Source organism: Hemiscyllium ocellatum, chromosome 42 (genome assembly GCF_020745735.1).
Source record: "Hemiscyllium ocellatum isolate sHemOce1 chromosome 42, sHemOce1.pat.X.cur, whole genome shotgun sequence".
In the NCBI taxonomy this organism is placed as follows: domain Eukaryota; kingdom Metazoa; phylum Chordata; class Chondrichthyes; order Orectolobiformes; family Hemiscylliidae; genus Hemiscyllium; species Hemiscyllium ocellatum.
This window is the reverse complement of record NC_083442.1, coordinates 12,936,098-12,956,700: the sequence shown is the minus strand read 5'-3', so window position 1 is coordinate 12,956,700 and position 20,603 is coordinate 12,936,098. Positions and strand designations below refer to the sequence as shown.

General features: G+C 46.7%; 1 protein-coding gene across 1 annotated transcript in view; it reads left to right on the top strand.

Annotated features, from left to right (window-relative positions):
* Positions 1 to 16,374, top strand: part of gramd2aa (GRAM domain containing 2Aa) — a 62,078-nt gene extending 45,704 nt beyond the window's left edge. Inside the window, exons 8-12 of the mRNA XM_060853717.1 lie at positions 3,467 to 3,529; positions 3,783 to 3,942; positions 4,884 to 4,977; positions 7,746 to 7,853; positions 15,097 to 16,374. Coding sequence (XP_060709700.1) covers positions 3,467 to 3,529; positions 3,783 to 3,942; positions 4,884 to 4,977; positions 7,746 to 7,853; positions 15,097 to 15,100 — 429 coding nt within the window. The 3' untranslated portion in view covers positions 15,101 to 16,374. The remainder of the gene's footprint in view (positions 1 to 3,466; positions 3,530 to 3,782; positions 3,943 to 4,883; positions 4,978 to 7,745; positions 7,854 to 15,096) is intronic.
* The last annotated feature ends 4,229 nt before the right edge of the window (positions 16,375 to 20,603 follow it).

Genomic DNA, 20,603 nt, shown 5'->3' with positions numbered 1-20,603 from the left:
CAGCAAATCGAGGGTCATCTGGGGTAGATGGGAGCATGGAATTCGAAACCCAAACAGATCAGCCATGACCTTTATTGAATACCAGAGCAAGCTCAAGAGCCGAATGACCCACTTAGAATTATCGAATCCATACAGTGCAAAAAGAGGCCATTTGGCCCATCGTGTCCACACTGACCCTCTGAAGCACATCCCATCCTTTTGAATGCTCATATAACACTGATTGAAAAGCATGTTTGTAAATGTATACATCATCAGGAAAGGTGCATTGGTAGTGTCCCTTCCTCTGAGCCAGAAGCTCCAGATTTAAGTTGCACCCCAGGGACGTGATGCCCTGGGAAAGTGTGTTCAGAATCGGGACCCAGGGCATCAATGTGATCTTCACCAGTTTCCTCATTTCCCCTCCCCCCCACCTTACCCCAGTTCCAACCTCATGACCTGTCCTACCTGCCACTCTCCCTTCCCACCTATCCACTCCACCCTCCTCTCCGACCTATCACCTTTGCCCCCACCTCCATATTGAACTCTCAACCACCTTCTCCCCAGCCCCACCCCCCTCCCATTTATCTCTCCACTCCCGAGGTCCCAGCCTCATTCCTGATGAAGGGCTCCTGCCCGAAACCTTGATTCCCTTGCTCCTCAGATGCTGCCTGACCTGCTGTGCTTTTCCAGCACCACTCTAATAAGGTCAAAAAGGCCAAGTGTTCATTTGTTCATCTTTCTAATTCCCGTTACACGCAGGCAGTAAGGTCTCTCTCAAGAGAGGTTTCTGATCAGCCACACAATGGAAAGGTATTGGACTTTCCACCATCACCGTTGGGAAAAGAGTAGGTGTTCCCTCAGCAACTCTTGAGTCCTGAGTGATCTGTCATGCATCACACTGTCAGAAGAATTTATGTTCCTATCTGTCAGTTTATCAGTAACTTTGACTCTGAGGTTAACAAGGTTTGAGAGAAGAAAGCAACATGGTACATCTGAGAATAAATTATCCATGAAAAGTGTAAATATGTACTGGTCAAATATACATATTTTTATGGAAGGGATCTTCTAGGTTTCTGAAGTAATAGCACCCATCACCAAGTCACCCTTTATTTACACGTGCACAGTACGTAGACTCTGACCAACCCACTCCGAGCCACTCCCTCGACTGAGGAGTCTGTCTGAATCTCCTGGTTATCTCTGTCAGCCAGGGCTCCCTGATTGGCCCAGGTTAACAACCCCCCAATCAAGGAGCTCACACTTAATGAGGTGCTCCTGGCACTTGTTCCAATCACAACAGTTTAGTTTTCATCTTCATTGCTTCAAAAATCATTTGTTTCTCGGAGCTGAACGATTCATTCCCAATTGTGTATGTCCTGAGGTATTCTGTCGACTTAAGGCAGTGCTCCCCCTGGTGTTGTACTGACAACTGTTACAACATCACATACCATGATCTCACCCAGTAACATGTACACAGTGTAGAAAGTGCATATAGCTCATGGAGGAACATGTACGCAGTATACAAACTATATAAAGCTCACCCAGTAACATGTACACAGTATAGGAAGTGCATATTAGCTGACTGAGTTACATGTACACAGGATACGAACTGAATACAGCTCTGGGTAATGTGCATACAGTAAAGGAACTGCACATAGCTTACGCAGTAACATGTACACAGTTTAGAAACTGCACATTGCTCTCTCAGTAATGTGTACATAATATAGTATCTGAATGAAGCTGACACAGTAATATGTGCACATTAGAGGATCTGCATACAGCTCACACAGTAGCAACTGCATATAGCGCACAAATTTACAGGTAAACATAATAGGAACTACATATGGCACAATCACTAACATGCACACAATATTGGAACTGCGTACAGCTCAGTCAGTAATGTGTACACAGTTCTGGAACTGCACATCGCTCTCACAGTTACATGTACATAGTGTAGGAACTGCATTTGGTTCTCACAGTTACATGTACGCAGTGTAGGAACTGCACACATCTCTCACAGTTACATGTACACAGTGTAGGAACTGCACACATCTCTCACAGTTACATGTACACAGTGTAGGAACTGCACACAGCTCTCACAGTTACATGTACGCAGTGTAGGAACAGCACATTCCTCTCACAGTTACATGTACGCAGTGTAGGAACAGCACATTCCTCTCACAGTTACATGTACGCAGTGTAGGAACAGCACATTTCTCTCACAGTTACATGTACCCAGTGTACGAACTGCACACAGCTCTCACAGTTACATGTACACAGTGTAGGAACAGCACATTCCTCTCACAGTTACATGTACGCAGTGTAGGAACTGCACACAGCTCTCACAGTTACATGTACACAGTGTAGGAACTGCACACAGCTCTCACAGTTACATGTACCCAGTGTAGGAACTGCACACACAGCTCTCAGTTACATGTACGCAGTGTAGGAACTGCACACAGCTCTCACAGTTACATGTACGCAGTGTAGGAACTGCACACAGCTCTCACAGTGACATGTACGCAGTGTAGGAAGTGCACAAAGCTCTCACAGTTACATGTACACAGTGTAGGAACAGCACATTCCTCTCACAGTTACATGTACGCAGTGTAGGAACTGCACACAGCTCTCACAGTTACATGTACACAGTGTAGGAGCTGCACATTCCTCTCACAGTTACACGTACGCAGTGTAGGAACTGCACACAGCTCTCACAGTGACATGTACGCAGTGTAGGAACTGCACACAGCTCTCACAGTTACATGTACACAGTGTAGGAACTGCATACAGCTCTCACAGTTACATGTACACAGTGTAGGAACTGTACATAACTCAGAGTAGGAGAAAGTGAGGACTGCAGATGCTGGAGATCAGCTGAAAATGTGTTGCTGGAAAAGCGCAGCAGGTCAAGCAACATCCAAGGAGCAGGGGAATCGACGTTTCGGGCATAAGCCCTTCTGTTCCTTGGATGCTGCTGTGCTTTTCCAGCAACACATTTTTAGCAATTCCTGAAGAAGAGCTTATGCCCGAAACGTCGATTCCCCTGTTCCTTGGATGCTGCCTGACCTACTGTGCTTTTCCAGCAACACATTTATAACTCTCAGAGTACCTATCGCACAATATCGAGCTCTGTTGGTGGTGCTTTCTTTCTGGTGAGTATGTGTCAACCATGGGCCAACGGAAGTGAGAGGGTGAGACCCAGAACCTTTAGGCCTGGAGGTCAGAATGCTGCCAACTGCACCACGGCTAACATCTCCGGTCTGGTTGGGGAGGTGAGTGGCGTCGGTGAGGGGGGGGGGGGTTAGCCAAATCTCAAGAAAGGCAAACATGAGAATTCCTGGCAAGTGTTAAATTCTTGCCCAAAGAGGCTGCAAAATCTCAATACTCCATTTTGGAAAGTAGCATTAGCTGGTGCACAGCCTGGATTGTTAATGTGACAGCTCTTTCCTCTTCCTGCGACGTGGTTCACTGTGTCATTCCCTCTCCTCAGCATGACAGTAAGAAGAGTTTGATAGTGGGTCTGTCTCCGGACACGTGTGATTCTCTACCCTTGGTAAGTCGTGGTTTGGATGTTCATCATTCTTAACTAACTTCCCTCCGTCATGCCTTAACCCTCCATTTCCCCGACTATCCCAACAAACTAGAGATTTACTACTGATCCAACAGCAATGGCTTCCTTCTCCATCAGAGGGGTTGGGGAGGGGTGGGGTATGTAAGTAACGATGGTGTGTTAACCCGAAGCCTGCACCTCCCCTGAGCCTGTGAGTGACTGCACGTGTGACACTGCTTTATCTGCCCTATCACAGGACGACTATAGGTTTCACTTGGATTTGAAGAGGAAAGTGACCAATGGCTCCTCATCTTCACTGCCAGAAATTGAGTATCAGTCTATGCTGGGGAACTCCACCAGCAGCTTAAGTTCACCAGAGGCCGAGAGCTCCAGTTACCACAGCCAGACCTTTCACGGTTAGTGCTCCATGTTGATGGTGGTGTGGTGGGGAATGTCACTGGTCTAACAATCCACAGGCCCAGTGGAAGGCATGGGTTCAAATCCAACCATGGCAGCTGCTGACATTTGAATTCAATTAAAACTCCGAAGTTTAAACATGACGATTCTCACTTTAAAAAAAGAACAATCTACTTCATTATCGCCACTCAGGAGAGGAAATCTGTGATCCTTACTTGGCATGGCCTAGATATGACTCCAGACCTGGCCAGCTCTTAAATGGCCTAGAGTGCCACTCAGTTCAAGGAATGAACAAGTGTTGGCACTGCCAATGGTGCCCACATACTGTGAATGAATAAAAATGAAGTTATGATGCATCATTGCCAACATTTCAGTGTGAGACGTTCTTGAGAACATTAACTTTGGGTTTGTAAGGGGTGTTTATGTTTCCTTATTCAACTTTAAACTTGAATCCTTCTTATCTGTCAGTCTTTTCCCCTTTTATACGGGGTTGCCGTCCCAACTGTGTCATTACCCGTTGTCTTTTGGGACTGGGGTTGGACTTCATGGCCAGCTGCAGCTTTAATAACTTTCACTGAACCGATTATTCTTTCCTCCAGTTGGCTTCTGCTAGTCATTTCTCGGATTTGTTGCCAATAGCTACCGAGTGACACGGTCATCCGATGAACAAATAAACACGAATTGAGAATGAATAATTAATAGTGGAGGTGGGAGAGGATCATTCTGAGAGTTGGTTAGTGTTAATGTCGTGTTTTACTGTGTACTCAGCAACAAATGGAGACTGTTTTGGCGAATTGGGTTGACTGATCATATACAAGCAGTCGGTGATTGAGGAGCTTTGAGATTTTTAAACTGAACAATAGCATTAACTGGGCTTCCCCTGACTCTCCCTCTCCTTAATCCAAATCGCTCTTTAATTCTCTGCTTTTCATTTCTTCAGAAAGAGTGGTGAAGAAAGAAAAACTATCGAAACTGGGCGTTGCCGAGGGGATTGGGAAAATGGAATATGGGATTCTCAGGATATTAATTGTTATGTAAGTATTGGACAGTATCTCCTGGTAAATGACACCTTCATTTGTTATGGGCAGTATTTAAAATCACCACCTCCCCCCTCCCACTCTCGCTGGACCCATAGATTGCCTCTTTTCCGAAGCAATCGGGCACTCAACTAGATGGTCTCCCAGATCGAGGACATAGAGTATCCCCACCCCCCCACCACCACCAACCACCCACAACAGTTGCTAGCCAATCAGAGCTCGGCAGCTCATCACCTCCCGGCAGTAGCTAATTCTGAGGACCTGCCCAATGGAGGCCCAGGATCAGCCAGGGGTGCAGGCCTCTGGGGTGTGATAGTGCGATGGGGATCACTGCATGTGATTGACAGGAAGGGCAGGGCTTTGGCTTAAAGCCCCACCCCCACCCTCTACCCCTCACCCTTTGTGATGCCTGGCCCCTTGATCAGGCATTAAACAACACAAAAGCGTGGAAAATAGGAGCAGGAGGAGGCCATTCAGCCCTTCCAGCCTGCTCCATTATGACATGGCTGATCATTCAACTCAATAGCCTGTACCTACATTTTCTCTACATCCTTTGATCCCTTTAGTGCTGTGGTGCTGTAACAAACTCCTTCTTGAATTGACACCATGTTTTGGCCTAATCTGCTTTTGGTGGTGGTGAATTCCACATCTCACCACTCTCTGGGTGAAGACATATCTGCTCATTTCAGTCCAAAATAGTTTATCCTTAGATTGTTCCCCCTGCTTCTGTGATCAGAAACCTCCTGCCTCCATCTACTCTGCATAGCCGTGTTTGAGTTTGCAGGTTTCTACAGGATACCACCCCCTCCCCACTTCATTCATCTGAACTTCGGTGAATATAATCCTAATTGATTCAAGCTCTCCACATACACCAGTCCTACTGTCTCAGGAATCAGTCTGGGAAATCTTTGCTGCAATCTCTCTACAGCAAGGACATCATTTCTTAGATCAGGTTACTCTAGGTGTGCTTTAGGGAAGGCCCAACAAGGAGCCTACCCATAAGCCCACAAGCTTTCTGGAATGGAGGGATTACCTTACATTGAAAGACTGAAGCGACTGGGCTTGTATACCCTTGAGTTTAGAAGACTGAGAGGGGATCTGATTGAGACATATAAGATTATGAAAGGATTGGACACTCTGGCAGCAGGAAACATGTTTCCGCTGATGGGTGAGTGCCGAACCAGAGGACACAGCTTAAAAATATGGGGTAGACCATTTAAGACCTAGATGAGGAGAAACTTCTTCACCCAGAGAGTGGTGGCTGTGTGGAATGTTCTGCCCCAGAGGGCAGTGGAGGTCTAGTCTCTGGATTCATTTAAGAAAGAGTTGGATAGAGCTCTCAAAGATAGTGGAATCAAGGGTTCTGGAGATAAGGCAGGAAGAGGATACTAATTAGGAATGATCAGCTATGATCATATTGAATGGCGGTGCAGGCCTGAAGGGCTGAATGGCCTACTCCTGCACCTATTGTCTATTCCTTCAGAACCTACAACCCCTACCATGTAAAAGGACAAGGGTACCATGTTCACCCAATTAAATAGTGTTGCCATGGGATACCCTCTCAGCCCGGCTCTTACTAACAGCTCCATTAATTACCTTGAGGAGCACATCCTGAATGGAATGGCCATACCATCCTGCCCCTTGTATACTTCTGATATGGAGCTGTCATATTTGACTCTGGAACTGCATCAATGAATGTCTTTACACTATTGAAGTAAGCTCATTCTGAGCTCAAATTTGCCATCCAAATTGAGCAATTAGACGAGTTCCCTTTCTTTGATGTATGAATTGAGAATTCTGCCGCTGTCACTGGTCGAAGTAAACATTGAGATTTCTACAGCCTACAATATTAACCGCGTGGGCTCCTCATGTAGGCTTAATGTGAAGAGAGAGTTAGCAGCACAGGCCTGTGAGATCATGGCTACCCTGATCAAACCGTCATTCACTATGGGCAGCACGGTGGCTCAGTGGTTAGCACTGCTGCCTCACAGCACCAGGGAGCTGGGTTCAATTCCCGCCTCAGGCGACTGACTGTGTGGAGTTTGCACATTCTCCCCGTGTCTGCGTGGGTTTCCTCTGGGTGCTCCAGTTTCCTCCCACACTCACAAAGATGTGCAGGTTAGGTGAATTGGTAAATTGCCCATAGTGTTAGGTGCATTAGTCAGAGGGAGGTGGGTTACTGTTCGGAGGGTCAGTGAAAAGCTTTGTCTTGCGAGCAATCCAGGCAGATCACAGCATAAATAAGTAAATAATAGGTAAACAGCGGCAAAAACAAAAACACAGGTACAAGTGAATGGTAAGAGTTTGAGAGTCCACTCAGTATTCTAATAAAAGTAGGGTAGAAACCGTTTCAAAACTGTCGATTTTGAAATTAGCACACAGGACCCTGTTGAACATAGTCCACGGGAATCTAACCAAACATTGCACCTTTATCATTGAGGAAAAAGGTTATGGAGACTGTCATCACCAGTTCTGACTAATCAGAATCAATCTGCCTGATTTATTTCCAGCTAACTAAGATCGAGAGTTAACAGTTCCTTTTCCATCTCCATGCTAACCGTGGTCAAACCATACAGCACCTTCTCATCCTACCTGAACAATTAGGTTTATCCCTTCAAAGGTTGGTTACTTGGCCGTAGTTCTGATGAGGGCAAGGTCAAAAGCTCTGAAAGGTTGCTTTTTATTATAAAGGAAAAGAAGTTTTCAGACTTGTGTGTGGAATGTTGTGTTATATGTCAATTTGTGTCACTTGTCTGTTTTCCTAGAGTCATTATTCTACTGGCATCGTCGATTTACATGACATTCCGCGTTTACTCCCTGGAACAGCAGCTGGGACTACTGGGCGCAGCTTCCCAAACCCTGGCCCAGAACAGGTAAGCTCGGATTCAGACAGCACGGAAACAAGACCCTTCAGCCTGACCAGTCCCATGCTGACCCTAATCCCAAACTAAACTCCTCTCACTTGCCAACTGTTTGAGGCATTGCCTGAATATTGCCCCGGTGACTACCTTCCTACTCACTCATTGGGCCAGTGCCTGACCATAGCCAGACACAGGGAGCTGGTATACTAGAGTCCTGTGACCGGGTAATGGTGCCATAGGTTTCCATAGTCTAGCTGTGCCACCTTTGATGCTCAGATTCCTATCTGGGATGTGGGATTGATGCCCAGACTAGTTAAGGAAGCTGTTTGCCTGGTATTGAAAGCAGATGTTTCTAGAGAGTTTAGTGCAGACACTGGGGCTCCAGGGCCCTGAATGAAGTGTGGGTCACAGCTCTGACTGAGCCATCACAGCAATAACCGGGTTTACCAGGAGCCCCTTACTCACTACTCACTGCTCTCCCCACCCACCTCCTCCCTCTGCCCCCACCCCTCCCCTCCCTCAGCCCCACACGCCACCCCCTCCCTCAGCCCCACACGCCACCCCCTCCCTCAGCCCCACACCCCAACCTATCCCTCAGCCCCAGCCCCACATCCTCCCCGTCCCTCAGCCCCACACCCCATCCGCTCCCTCAGTCCCACACCATACCCCCTCGCTCAGCCCCACACCACACCCCCTCCCTCGGCCCTGATCCCACCCCCTCTCTCAGCCCCCACCCCTCCCCCAACTCTCTCTTGGACCCCATCCCATTCCCTCAATGCTCACACCGGGATTATGACAGTTTTCAAGCCTTGAGATGGTGTCTCCGTGGGAACATGAGTTGTGAAACGTTGTCTGTGAGGCGGAGAGGTTTGAATCATTGGAGGACAGAGGAGATCCTCATTTGTCTCTCTACCCTGGAGGCTCCCTGCCTTTACTCCTGTCGAAGGGCTTTTGCCTGAAACGTCGATTTTGCTGCTCCTCGGATGCTGCCTGACCTGCTGTGCTTTTCCAGCACCACTCTCATCTAGAGACAGGAGGAGATCAGTCAGCCTGGGCAAGCCCTTTCAAGCCCTACATGATCCCAGATTTTTCAAAACCCTGCAAATTTTTCCTTAACTTCATCTCCATCTGTCCATTCGAAGTTTCAATCCGAACCTGCTGGGGAGGTGTTGGCGTTATAGCTGGAGTGTTAATGTAGAGGAGAAAGTGAGGACTGCAGATGCTGGAGATCAGAGCTAAAAATATGTTGCTGGAAAAGAGCAGCAGGTCAGGCAGCATCCAAGGAGCAGGAGATTCGACGTTTCGGGCATAAGAAGGGCTTCTGCCCGAAACGTCGAATCTCCTGTTCCTTGGCTGCTGTTAATCTCGAGGCTCAAGAATGTGCTGGGGACCCAGGTCCAAATGGCAGACGGTGGAAATTGAATGAAGTGTTTTATGATGATCGTGAACCTATTTCTGATTGTCAGGAAAAAACCCATCTGGTTCATAAATGTCCTTTCGGGAAGGAGCTGCCATCCCTACCTGTTCCTGCCGACATATGGCTCCCGACCCACAGCAATGTGGTTCACTCTTAACTGGGCAATCAATGCTGACCCAGTCAGTGATGCACTCATTCCATCAATGAATTAAAATACACAATCATTAATCGATGAACAATCTAATTCCCCTACTCACTCAGGCAATACATTCCAGATCCTGTGCGAAGCAACTCACTGTTCATTTCCTTTCTGTTGTTTTATCAAGTTTTTAGCAGCTGAGTCCTCGTTACTGACCTGCATTTGAGAGAAAAGAATTTCTCCTTGCTTGCTCTATTGAACCCCATTGTATTTTGAATATTTCCATTAGTTCCTTCCCCCTTCTCTGAAAAAAGTCCTTTCAAACTGGTCCAATCCCCCTGTAACCATTCTGGGTTACTGCCTCTGAGTCCTCCCCAGACCTTGACATTCTTTAAGTGTGGTGCTTCGGACCATTCCAGAATATTCCGGCTGAGGCTTCACCAGAGATTAGCCTCCTTGTTTTTTGAACACAATCTCCCATTTATAAAGCAAAGTATTCCTATTTCCCTTCAAGGTTCAGTGAATGTACACAGCCTCTGCTGTATGTCCCTTTAGGAGAGTTTATTGCCAAAAGCGCAATGTGAATTATTCCATGTATTAAATCATATTGTTCCAGGATACTATTGATATTTCCTATTTTACAATGACGCCAATATTCCATGCACAAATTTTGAAATTGCAGCCTTGATAATCCAAGCCGTTCTGGTACAACAACAAACAGGACGGACCTAATTCTAATTGGTGAAAATCTCAGACTGCCCCCTTCTGTCCAACCATTATGTGTCCTTTGTCACTAATCCTTTCCTCCCATCCATGGTCAGTCATGTACTAGTGTTACCACTATCCCTTCACAATACGTGCTTTAATTTATAGAGCCATAGAGATGTACAGCACGGAAACAGACCCTTCGGTCCAACTCGTCCGTGCTGACCAGAATCACGTCCTAATCTGATGGTCCCATTTGCCAGCACTTGGCCCACATTCCTCTGAACCTTTCCGGATGCCTTTTAGATGGTGTAATTGTACCAGCCTCCACCACTTCCTCTAGCAGCTCATTCCATACACACACCACCCTCTTCTTGAAAACTTTACCCCTCCAGTCCTGTTTAAATCTTAACCCACTTCCTCATCCAAGTCATTTATAAAGATCACAAAGAGCTGAGGTCCCAGAACAGATCACTGCAGAACACCACTGGTCACTGAGCTCCAGGCTGAATACCTACCATCTGCTACCACCCTCTGTCTTCTATGGGTCAGCTAGTGCTGTATCCAGACAACCAGGGTTGCCTGTATCCCATGCCTCCTTACCTGCTGAATGACCTACCATTGGGACTGTTATCAAATGCTTTGCTAAAATCCATTTACGCCACATCCTTCATCAATGTGTTTTGTCACATCCTCGAAGTCTTCAGTAAGGTTTAACCTGCCCCTCACAAAGCCATGCTGACTATCTCTAATCAAACTGTGCTTTTCCAAGTAATCATAAATCCTGTCTCTCAAAATCCTGTCCAATAATTTGCCCACCACTGATGTTAGATTGACGGGTGTACAATTCCCAAGCTTATCACTATTCCTTTTCTTGAACAAGGCAATAACGTTTGCCACCCTCCAATCATGTGGCACTACTCCAGTGGACAGTGAGGAGGATTGCCAAAGGCGCAGCAATCCCTTCCCTTGCGTCCTGTAATAACCTCCCGTCTGACCCATGAGACTATCCTGTTTGTCAAAATTTCCAGCACATCCCCTTCTTAACATCAACCTGGTTGAGCATATCAGCCTGTTTCACACTGTCCTCACAAGCGTCAAGGGCCCTCTCAGTTGTGAATACTGAAGCAAAGTATTCATTAAGGACCTCCCCTACCTCCACTGACTCCAGGCACAAGTTCCCTCCACTCTCCCTGATCAGCCCAACCCTCACTCTGGCCATCCTCTTGTTCCTCATGTCAGTGTAGAGTTTGATTCTGGAGATTAGAGTCAAGATTAGAGTGGTGCTGGAAAAGCACAGCAGGCCAGGCATCATCTGAGGAGCAGGAACATTTGATGTTTTGGGCAAAAATCTGCAATCAGGTTTGACCTTCTAAAATGAATCACTTCACACTTTTCCAGGTTGAACTCTATCTGCTGCTTATCAGCTCAGTTCTGCATCCTGTCAGTGTCCCATTACAACCGACTACAGCCCTCCACACTTATCCACCACTCCACTAACCTTCATGTCATTGACAAACTTATTAACCCACCCTTCCACTTCCTCATCCTGTCCTGATGAAGGGCTTTTGCCCGAAATGTCGATTTTCCTGCTCCTCCGATGCTTCCTGACCTGCTGTGCTTTTCCAGCACCAATCTAATCTTGACTCTTCCTTCGTCCTACCTGCTAAAGCTTTTTCATGCCCCCTTCTAGCTCTTTTAGGTCCATTCTTCAGTTCTTTCCTGGCTACCCTGTAACCCTCTGGAGTCCTGTCTGATCTTCACCTCCTCAACCTTTAGTAAGCTTCCTTTTTCCTCTTGAAGATGTTCCTGATCTTGATGTTCCTGATCCTTTGTCACCCAAGGTTCCTTCACCCTATCATCCCTTCCTTAACGCAGTGGGATAAACCTATTCAGCACTCGCAGCAAGTGCTCCCTAAACAACTTCCAAATTTCTGTTGTGTATTTCCCGGAGAACATCTGTTCCTAATTTAGGCACCTCAGTTCCTGCCTAATAGCATTGTAATCCCCCCTTCCCCCAATTAAATACTTTCCCATGCCATCTGCCCCTATCCCTCTCCATGACTACAGTAAAGGGCAGGGAATTGTGATCACTATCATCAAAATGCTCTCCCAGTGAGAGATCTGACACCTGGCCAATATGGCCTCCCCTCTAGTCAGCCTATCTACATATTGTTCCTGGACACACCTTGCAAAATCTGCTCTATCCAAACTATTTGAATTAAGGCGTTTCTAATCAATATTAGGGTAGTTAAAGTCACCCATGACGACAACTCTGTTACTTCTGCACCTTTCCAAAATCTGTCTCCTAATGGCCACAACATCGTAGCTCCAAGTACTAATCCATGCTCGAAATTCATCGCCTTTATTCCTGACACTCCTTTCTCTAAAATAGACCCATTTCAACCCATCACACTGACCGTAACTTTGCCCTATCAGCTGTCTATCCTTCCTCACAGACTCTCTACACGCTGTGTCTACCTGTACAGCAGTTACTCCATCCTCTGATCTGTAGCTCCTGTTCCCATTCCCCTGCCAAACTGGTTTAAACCCTCCAGAAGAGATCTAGCAAGCCTGCTGCCCAGGATATTGGTGCCCCTCCAGTTCAGGTGCAGCCTGTCCTCCTTGTACAGGTCCCACCTTCCCCAGAAGGTACCCCAATGATCCATATATCTAAAGCCCTCCCTCCTAAACCAGCCCTGCAGCCACATGTTCGTCTGCACTTGCTCTCTGTTCCTGACCTCACTAGACTGGGACACCGGTAGCAGTCCTGAGATTACTACTCTGCTTGTCCTGCCTTTTAGCTTCCAACCTAACTCCCTATATTCACTTTTCAGGTCCTCTCACTATATCTCAAACCCTTCATCCTTGGCAATGTCCTTGTAAATCTTTTCTGCACCCTCTCAAGTTTAACCATATCCTTATAAAATGGAAACCAGAATTGTATGCGGTATTCTAAAAGTGGCCTCACCAATGTCCTACACTCGGCATGTTTTGACCAATGAAGGTAAGCGTGCCAAACTGTCTACTTGGGACTCCATTTTCAAGGAACTATGAACTTGCATACACAGATCTCTTTATTCAGCAACACTTCCCAGGGCCGTACCATTAAATATATGTCCTGTCTTACCAAAATGCAACACCTCACATTTACCTAAATTAAACTCCACCTGCTACTCCTCAGCCCGTTGACCCATCAAGCCACGGTCCTGTTGTACTATGAGATAATCTTCATCCCTGTCCACTACCATCACCACCTATTTTTGTGTTATCTACAAACTTCCTAGATTCATGATCAAATCATGAATATGTCTGTTATTTCATAATGTAGAAATTCACATAGCCAGCATCAGCTACTGTAGCTTTCTCAGCTGTGTGTGTGTGTGTGTGAGTGTGTGTGGGTGTGTTTGAGACTTGCTCAGATAGGTGAGTCACCAATAGCTGGCCTTTAGCAGACATGCTGCCTCTCCCTTCAGAAGCTAGGCTTTTTTTTCTTTCTCCTTTCATGGGGTGTGGACATCACTGGCAGGGTCAGCACTTTTTGCCTGGTCCTAATTAGTCTTTCACCAAATGGCTTGCTTGGCCATTTCAGTTAAGAATCAACCACATTCCTGTAGGTCTGGAGTCACTGCTAGGCCAGATCAGGTAGAGATGGTAGATTTCTATCCCTGAAAGGAATGTTGCTAAAGTTTCATGGTCACTAAAATTGAATCTAGACGTCAATTCCAAGTTAATTATTAATTAGGTTTGTGTTCCACCAGCTGCGTGGTGGCCGGAGAAGACATTTCACTAGGACATTCATAGAATCCCTACAGTGTGGAAACAGGCCTTCGGCCCCACAAGTCCACACTAACCCTCCAAAACGTAACCCAGCCAGGCCCATTCCCCTACCCGATAACTTTACATTTACCCCTGACTAATGCACCTAACCTACACATCCCTGAACACTACGGGCAATTTAGCATGGCCAATTCACCCTAACCTGCACATCTTTGGACTGTGGGAGGAAACCCACACAGACACGGGGAGAATGTGCAAACTTCACACAGTCAGTCGCCCGAGGCGGGAATTGAACCCAGGTCCCTGGCGCTGTGAGGCAGCAGTGCTAACCACTGTGCCGCCCTCTAGATTACTGGCCCAATGACATTGGCACATTTCTGTTCTCCAAGTGAAAATTAATTTTGTGTCCCTGAGACTCCACTGATTTTCCCGCCGTTAGTTAAGTTTATCCCTGAAGCCTTTCTCTACCATCCCTTTGCTCTCCCAGCCATTGGGACAGAATGGAGGGGAAGCACGGCCATTGAACCGAAGGGGAGTCATTTCAATGGCATTCCAATGAGCCACACCCACTCAGGATCACCATCCTCTGTAAATCAGTAACTGATTTGAGCTCCCACAGTGAATGGTTATCATGAAGACAGCTCATCCCATCAGAGTGAGAGGGAATGCTGGCATCATTGGCATTGACACAGGGTATGTGCCAATCCCCTGAGGCTGATAATCCACGGGCAAATGTGTCACTTGATGCAGTAACGTTTCAGAATCTGGGTGTTTGATTCTGTGTAACTAGTCCCATTCTCTGTTTGGATTAGATTAGATTCTTTGGCCCAACCAGTCCACACCGACCCTCCAAAGAGTAACCCACCCAGACCCATTTCCCTCTGACTAATGCACCTAACACTATGGGCAATTTAGCATGGCCAATCCACCTAACCTGCACATCTTTGGACTGAGAGAGGAAACCGGAGCACCCGGAGGAAACCCACGCAGACACAGGGAGAACATGCAAACTCCACACACAGACAGTCACCCGAGGCTGGAATAGCCTGGTGCTATGAGGCAGCAGTGCTAACCACTGAGCCACCGTGCTGCTCCGTGTTCACCTGTCATTACTTCCTTACTAATGCATTGCAATAATTTACTGAAATTGACCTTCTGAATCTCAGCTGCCCCACCACCGAGTGTACTCACTCTCCCATCTCACCATGTCGCAGGTAAAGCACATCGGTTAGAGACAGGGCGAAGCTGTTTGCTCAGCGTGGCTGTGGATTGGATATCTTGCTCAGGCTGGCTGCACGGGAGGGGCTTCCGTCTCCTGCATCTCTATTCGCACCGAGACTTGGACTGGCAGCTTTCCCACGGCACTGTGTGATACAACCTCATGAACAATGTGAAGCCTTCAACATGTCACAGCAGCTACACAAAATCAGCTTGATCTTATCTGATTGAATGTCTTTGCAAAGGGATTTCAGTCTGGGATTTTGCTACTTTCAAATGATTGAGATTTGTCAGAGCTCACCTCTGTCATACTATTGTCGAAACCCAGTACTCGAGCTGGGACAGAGACATAGACATGGTCCTGATTTGAAATCGATTGGAAATTGGAAGGCAGCATTGAGAAGGCTAAAATCAGCTACTGATGTGAAGATGATTCTAGTCTCACTGATTGAATACCTTTTTTGAATGGCAGGGACTCTGAAGGTATCTGAGGTGGTGGAAAAGGCCATCTCTTCAGAGAGAGACACTGTCACCAACGCCAGCCATTCTCCATAGGGCCTGGTCTGCACTTTAAAAGCTGCGTTTAAGTCACTGATACATCTGTTTGCACAGCCTAGAAACTGCCTCAACTTATTTATAATCGTCACACATCAGATATTGATCGAATAATATTGTCCAGTCGAGTTTTCTTTAGAAGAAATCTTTGTGACAGCATCAACAAGGAAACAATGTGCCTTTGGGAATTGAATATAAACTATACAGCGGTGAAAAAGAGATACAAAATATCTCCACAGTGTGAGTGCTGGCGACGTGACGTGAAGAGAATGTTAGAACCAGATGGATTGAGCGGAGGGATGTTTGCCAGGGAGCATCAGAAAGCAGAGTGGCACAGCAGCAGGGCGTGGGCTGGGTAAGGCAAAGCTTGCTGGGAGACAGGGAGTCTGCGCACGATAACCTTTCACTGGGAATAATGGGCAAAGTTCATTGACTGGATGGTGAGGAGGGTGAATGTGGGATGAAGTGAGGGGTGATGTGGACTGGTCTGTGCGGCTGCGCAATCTTACAGTAGAAGGTGACGAGATTTATGTTACACACATTTCTGATGATTATATTTTGCGAGCCACAGTGTAAATGGGGAGACAGTTAGAAGCTGGACACTTGAAACAGGAAGATGGCCAAATCTGATCACCATAAATGTTTCACATTTTATTTGTCATTTCTCAACAGGAAAAGGTTCTGTGTAATTATTGCAATAAAGATAATGTATTTGTTCAGGTGATTTTCACAATGTTTCACTTTATTTATGTATTTTTCTTTTCCCTGGGTAAGGTTTGGTTTGGGATGTTGGTGAAGAACTGCTCCGCAGTAAACCCTGTAAGAAATTACACCCCAAACGGGCTTTCTTCACCTCCCAGTCCTCGCTTCTCCCATCTCCTTTGAAAGTTTGAACCCCTCTGCCTGATATGGGCTGCACAGAGAACGCTACAGATCTGCATCACAGGAAAAAGCTCTTCGGCCCATCACATCTGTGCCAGTCAAAAACAACCACCTAACTATTCTAATCCCATTTTCCAGCACGTGGCCTAAGACCTTGTGTGCCTTGGTATTGCAAGTACACATCGGAGTACTTTTTAGATGTTATGAGGCCTTCTGCCTTGAGGACCCACCAGCCTCTTGGGGAACAGCTGTTCCTCACATCCCCCTGCAAACCTTGTGCCCCTGGCCTTAAATCTATGCCCCAGGTCATTGATCCATCCATGAAGGGGAAATGTCTCTTCCTGTCTTTGCTCCTTATCATTTATACACTCAATCATGTTCCCTCTCAATCCCCTCTGCTCTGAGGAAAGCAACTCCAGTCAGTCCAATCTCTGTCCAGAACTTAATCTCTCCAGCCAAAACCTCCTGATCTGTCACCTCTGCACCCTCTCCAGTATTATGACGTCCCGCCTACAATGTGGATTCCAGAACTGTACACAATACTCCAGCTGTGGCCTAACAATCACTTCATGTAGTTCCAGCATGGCCTCTCGATCTCAAACTCTTATAAAGGCAGGTTTACCATAGATTAGATTACTTACAGTGTGGAAGCAGACCCTTCGGTCCAACATGTCCACACTGACCCACCGAAGCGCGACCCACTCATACCCCTACATTTACCCCTTACCTAACATCACGGGCAATTCACCTGACCTGCACATCTTTGGACTGCGTGAGGAAACCGGAGCACCCGGAGAAAACCCACACAGACATGGGGAGAATGTATAACCTTCACACAGTCAGTCGCCTGAGGCGGGAATTGAACCCGGGTCTCTGGCGCTGTGAGGCAGCAGTGCTAACCGCTGTGCCACCGTGCCGCCCATATGTCTGAAGTGTCCCAGAATAATCCCTACACCGTGATGGAGCTAGGCCCCAGACTGGGCCTTCTGAGGAAGCCAGCACATAGGGTCCACCGGTCAGTGCTGCCCTGGTTTACCCTGAGGTTCAAGCAGAGATACCTCCCTCGGCCTAGCTCAGGCCTCCATCTCCCATTTTTTGAGCTTGACTCTCTTATTAGAATGGGCTTTTATTATCTCCATTTGTATTCATTTTAGTCAAAGGATTAGGAAAATAGACAACCTCACATTTATCTATTTTTAAACTTCATCTCCCAAATTTTGGCCCATTCACCTAAACAATCTATATACATTTGTAAATTTCTTATTTCGTTACTGCAGCTTACTTTTCTACTTGCTTTAGTGTCAGCCTCAAGTTTGGTTCGTGTACCTTCTAGCCCTGCTTCCAAGTCATTAATATTAATTATAAATACTTGGGACCCTGCGGCTGAACCCTCAGGCACCCTCCATCTTGCCAACCAGAAAAAGACCTATGTACAGTCACAGAGCTGCAGAGCACAGAAACAGACCCTTCTATCCAACTCGTCCATGCCAACCAGGTATCTAGTCCCACTTGCCAGCACTTGTCCCATATCCCTCTATACCCTTCCTATTCATATACCCATCCAGATGCCTTTTAAATGCTGTAATTGTACCAACCACCACCATTTCCTCTGGCAGCTCATTCCATACATGTACCACCCTCTGTGTGAAAAAGTTGCCCCTGAAGTCCCTTTGAAAGTCCCTGAAGTGTGTATACTTCAATGCCAGAAGTATAAGAAATAAGGTAGGTGAACTTGCAGCGTGGGTTTGTACCTGGGACTTCGACGTTGTGGCCATTACAGAGACGTGGGTAGAACAGGGGCAGGAATGGCTGTTGCAGGTTCCAGGGTTTAAATGTTTTAGTAGGGTCAGACATGGGGGTAAAAGAGGGGGAGGTGTGGCATTGCTTGTCAAGGATAGCATTACAGCGGTGGAAAGGACGATGGAGGAAGATTTGCCATATGAGGTAGTTTGAGCTGAGGTTAGAAATAGGAAAGGTGAGGTCACCCTGTTAGGTGTTTTCTACAGGCCTCCCAATAATCCGAGAGAAGTAGAAGATAGTATTGCGAGGATGATTCAGGAGAAGAGTGAAAGTAGCAGGGTGGTTGTCATGGGAGACTTTAACTTCCCAGATATTGACTGGGAAAGCTATAGCTCGAGTTCGTTAGATGGGTTGGTGTTTGTCCAATGTGTGCAGGAGGGTTTCCTGACACAATATGTAGGCAGGCCAACAAGAGGTGAGGCTATACTGGATTTGGTTCTAGGTAATGAACCAGGCCAGGTGTTAGACTTGGAGGTAGGTGAGCACTTCGGGGACAGTGACCACAACTTGGTGACTTTTACTTTAGTGATGGAGAGGGATAAGTGTGCACTGCAGGGCAAGAGTTATAGCTGGGGGCAGGGGAATTATGATGCGGTGAGGCATGACTTAGGATGTGTGGATTGGAAAAACAGGCTTCAGGAGAAGAACACTAATGATATGTGGAGATTGTTCAAGGAACAGCTAATGGGTGTCCTTGATAAGTATGTACCAGTCAGGCAGGGAGTAAAGGGTCTTGTGAGGGAGCCGTGGTTTAATAAGGAATTGCAATCCCTTGTGAAAGGGAAGAGGGCGGCCTATGTAAAGATGAGGCGTGAAGGTTCAGTTGGGGCGATTGAGAGTTATAAGGTAGCCAGGAAGGATCTAAAGAGAGAGCTAAGAGCAGCGAGAAGGGGACATGAAAAGTCTTTAGCTGGTAGGATTAGGGAAAACCCAAAGGCTTTCTATAGGTATGTCAGGAATAAAAGGATGACTAGGGCAGGTATCGGTCCAATCAAGGATAGTAGTGGGAAGTTGTGCGTGGAGGCGGAGGAGATTGGTGAGACACTAAATCAATACTTTTCGTCAGTATTCACTCAGGAACGGGACTCTATTGCTGGTGTGAATATTGAGTCACAAGTGATTAGAATGGATGGCCTTGAAGTATGTAGGGAGGAGGTTTTGGGAATACTGGAAAGGATGAAAATAGATAAGTCCCCTGGGTCTGATGGCATTTATCCTAGGATCCTCTGGGAAGCTAGGGAGGAGATAGCAGAGCCATTGGCCTTGATTTTTATGTCGTCATTGTCAACGGGAATAGTACCAGAAGACTGGAGGATAGCAAACGTGGTCCCCTTGTTCAAGAAGGAGAGTAGGGACAGCCCGAGTAACTATAGGCCAGTGAGTCTCACTTCTGTTGTGGGCAAAGTCTTAGCGAGAATTGTAAGGGATGAGATTTATGAACATCTGGATAGGAATAATGTGATCAAGGATAGTCAGCATGGTTTTGTGAAGGGCAGGTCGTGCCTCACAAACCTTATTGAGTTCTTTGAGAAGGTGACTAAGGAGGTGGATGAGGGTAAAGCAGTAGATGTGGTGTATATGGATTTTAGCAAGGCGTTCGATAAGGTACCCCATGGTAGGCTAATGCAAAAGCTACGGAGGTATGGCATTGAGGGTGCATTAGAGGTTTGGATTAGGAATTGGCTGGCTGGAAGGAGACAGAGGGTAGTAGTTGATGTACTAGGTTCATCTTGGAGTGCAGTTACTAGCGGTGTACCACAAGGATCTGTTTTGGGACCATTGCTTTTTGTTATCTTTATAAATGATCTAGAGGAGGGGCTTGAAAGCTGGGTGAGCAAGTTTGCGGATGACACAAAGGTCGGTGGAGTGGTGGACAGTGAAGAAGGATGTGGCAGGTTACAGCGGGATATAGATAAGTTGTAGAAAGGTGGCAGATGGAATTCAATGTAGCTAAGTGTGAAGTCATTCACTTTGGTAGGAGTAACAAGAAGATGGATTACTGGGCTAATGGTAGGCTACTTGGTAGTGTGGATGAGCAGAGGGATCTTGGTGTCCATGTACACAGATCTCTGAAAGTTGCCACCCAGGTAAATAGTGCTGTGAGGAAGGCATATGGCGTACTGGGCTTTATTGGTAGAGGAATTGAGTTCCGGAGTCCTGAGGTCATGTTGCAGTTGTAGAAGACTCTGGTGCGGCCTCATCTGGAGTATTGTGTGCAGTTTTGGTCACCATACTATAGGAAGGATGTGGAGGCATTGGAACGAGT